The sequence below is a fragment of the Amphimedon queenslandica genome, unplaced genomic scaffold (assembly GCF_000090795.2).
Source record: "Amphimedon queenslandica unplaced genomic scaffold, v1.1 AMPQUscaffold_13490, whole genome shotgun sequence".
Taxonomy (NCBI): Eukaryota; Metazoa; Porifera; class Demospongiae; order Haplosclerida; family Niphatidae; genus Amphimedon; species Amphimedon queenslandica.
Genome location: NW_003546274.1, coordinates 390856 through 393889, shown reverse-complemented (window position 1 = coordinate 393889; position 3034 = coordinate 390856). Strand labels below are relative to the sequence as shown.

The window sequence follows — 3034 nt, the reverse complement described above, 5'->3', positions numbered from 1 at the left end:
AGTAAGGGAATATTGCGGTCAATGCAAAAGGTAGCACCAAGAGCATTTCCTGTTGTAGACTGGCTAACTATAAATGGATTTTGTCTCACATTACAAGTCATCAGCTGCCCCTGCCCTTCAATACTGGGGAAGAGATAAATGAGTGTCAATAGAGAAAGAAGCAAAGAAGTAAAAGGAGATTGGCAAGGAAGCATTGTTGTATGACTTGACAATCAGACCACTTTACCTGTTATAGCTGGAAATATTCTTGTGCATGTACAACTGATCAGACCATTCATTGTTTGTTTTAACACATTTTTCTACTGAGCATGTTAATTAAACTAGTAGGTTGTAAAAGTTTTAAAAGTCGAATCACAATTATTAGCGTGACAGAGTATGATGCTCTTGATCATTCACTAGTGTGAATCAAATGAATCAATCATAATTTACCTTTAACCTAATGTATCATTAATCATTTGAGCATATACAGTACTTCTATCACATGAAAATGACAATAACAAAGCAGTTTATGCAGCAGTCCAAATAGACAGTTAACTAAAGAACAAACAAGCTACAATGGAGTCCATTAATAACACTGATTATATATAGTCATCATCATCATCAGCTCCTGGTTCTATACCACTAGGGAATTGACTTTCATTACTTACAGTACCATAGCAAGGGTTGGCCTCAGTAGCTACATGATATTTAACAAATACAGTCCTTACATCATCAGTAAAACTAACTTGTGATCATATTTGGTGAATCACTAATACATTTTAGTTCATCATGCACAGCAATATCATTACCAGTACTAGTGACATTCACACCATAGCAAGGATTAGCATCATTTGTTACATCACCTACTGTCATTAAATGAAATGAAATTCAATTTCATATTCATGGCCTACCTATGTTGTTTGTGCTGTCTATAGATTGAGGAGTCACTAACTTAACGCTGGCCTTGTTTCTATAGTACAGACAGTATATATATATAATTATTACTAAGATTATGATTTGTGGAACTATTGAACCAAGAGCTATAGATGCTTGAATTATGAGGACACTACCATCATCCTCTCTTTGAGTTGGAGAAGAGGAAGGAGCAGCTAATGGAGAAGGAGTAGCTAATGAAGAGGTTGGAGTAGAGGAAGGAGTAGCTAATGAAGAGGATGATGAAGAGGAAGGAGTAGCTAATGAAGAGGATGATGGAGAGGAAGGAGTAGCTAAAGATGAAGGAACAACTTCTGGAGAAGAAAGAGTAGCTGTTGGAGATGAAGATGGAAGAGTTGACTCAGAAGGAGAGAAGGGTGAAGATGAAATCAAAAATGGAGATCTGTTTAAAAAAGATAAGGGAGAGAGTTACAAAACATATTAGTTATAAGTATTATATACCTGTATATTGATGATGAAATAAGTGTAGAAGACATTGTTGGTTCTACTGAAGGTAGAGCACATGATGATACTTCAGTTTCATTACAATATTCAGGTGAATTGAATTTTAGTAACTCTATTGTGTCCTTTTGATTTGATAGAACATTGTTATCAGTAATATTGTCTACAAAATTATTAATTAATATTAAAATACATAATGTACACTTACTGAATATCCAACCAATTAATGGTCTTACTCCTCTCATCACTTTGGCATCACATAAAGAAAGATCACACATTCGTCCTGTTAGATTCTCCCAATAATAAATATCGATATCCTCTGCTGTGTCTTCATACAATAGACTTAACTGATTAACTGCATTTGAATCAATGTATACTCCTACTATATAGCCTGGACGTACTGGAAGAAGTGCTTGATTAGATGATGCTACTACATTAATTTCTATTCTACTGCCATTAAATGATTCACCACCTTCTCCATACGTATTACCATATATAAGATTGTAGACATTACTCTTAACAGGATCTGGTTTTAATACTTGAAACTCAATTCCACTCCCAACAGTAACTGATGTATTACCAGTGACATGAGCAAACCAATCATCAATAGTTCCTTGACAAGAGAAGGTCCATGAAGGAATGAGTAATTGTACTCCACCAGTGAATACACCACCGGTACCATTTGGTGAAGGAAGGGAACGAGAGCAGACATTAGCAAGCGTGATTTTAGTACTAATTGTAGAACAGAGAAGAAGAAATAGAAACATTGCTAAGCAAGTTTGTGGCTTTGTGCATAGTTGTTTTTTGGGGGCATAAATATTAGAGCACAGGAAATGCTTTAATGCTGTACTCTAATATCTATGGTGGGCGTTGAGAGCATGAACCCACCCTACACTCCAATCATAAAAATTAAAATATTTATTTTTAATAAACAATGAAAAAACTTAAACCATAAAAACTACAATGTATCAGTGTCCTCATATATAGGACCATATTCATTCCATTTTGAATTGTTATTAGCAACATTCCCATAAGTATGGAGCTTAGTCTTGATAGCATGAGGTGGGTCAGGCTGAAAATAAAATTTATTGCCATCAATCAATGTTACATTGTGTTACATCTATATTATGTTTTTATTTAGAACCCCTATTAAAATTGAGCTAGGAAAAGTAACCGACTTGTATAAGTGCCCATTTGTCAAGTTATCATAAAATTTAATATAAGCCACTGAAGCATAAAATGCTAGTACATAACCTTCCTGGACTATCAACTGTGGATCTGCTGTAATATTGAGACAGTCACTACGCTGGAGCTGCAAGTGAATATAATTGGGACCTTTTCTTGTATAATGATCTCCATCACTGTTAGGTTGATAGACACCAATCCTGATAGTATCAGACAGTGCTCCAGGACTCCTCTTATAGCAGAGCCTCCATTGAGTGATTACCCCATAGCAAGTAAAGGGATTATTGCGGTCAATGTAAAAGGTAGCACCAAGAGCATTTCCTGTCGTAGACTGGCTAACTATAAATGGATTTTGTCTCACATTACAAGTTGTCGGCTGCCCCTGCCCTTCGATACTGGGGGAAAGATAAATGAGTGTCAATAAAGAAAGTAGCAAAGAAGTAAAAGGAGATTGGCGAGGAGGCATTGTTGTATG

General features: G+C 35.7%; 1 protein-coding gene across 2 annotated transcripts; it reads right to left on the bottom strand.

Annotated features, from left to right (window-relative positions):
- Positions 1-439: 439 nt before the first annotated feature.
- On the bottom strand, positions 440-2172 carry LOC105316896 (uncharacterized). 2 transcript variants are annotated; one of them, XM_019993712.1, is made up of 4 exons: positions 1583-2172; positions 891-1537; positions 726-845; positions 440-676 (listed from the first exon to the last, which is right to left on the bottom strand). In XM_019993712.1, exons 1-2 carry the CDS (start codon positions 2139-2141, stop codon positions 1320-1322), a joined length of 777 nt encoding a protein of 258 aa, XP_019849271.1. In that variant the 5' UTR covers positions 2142-2172; the 3' UTR covers positions 440-676; positions 726-845; positions 891-1319. The 2 variants fall into 2 exon arrangements, with proteins under 2 accessions (XP_019849271.1, XP_019849270.1); XM_019993711.1 differs by having other exon boundaries at positions 726-842.
- Positions 2173-3034: the final 862 nt, after the last annotated feature.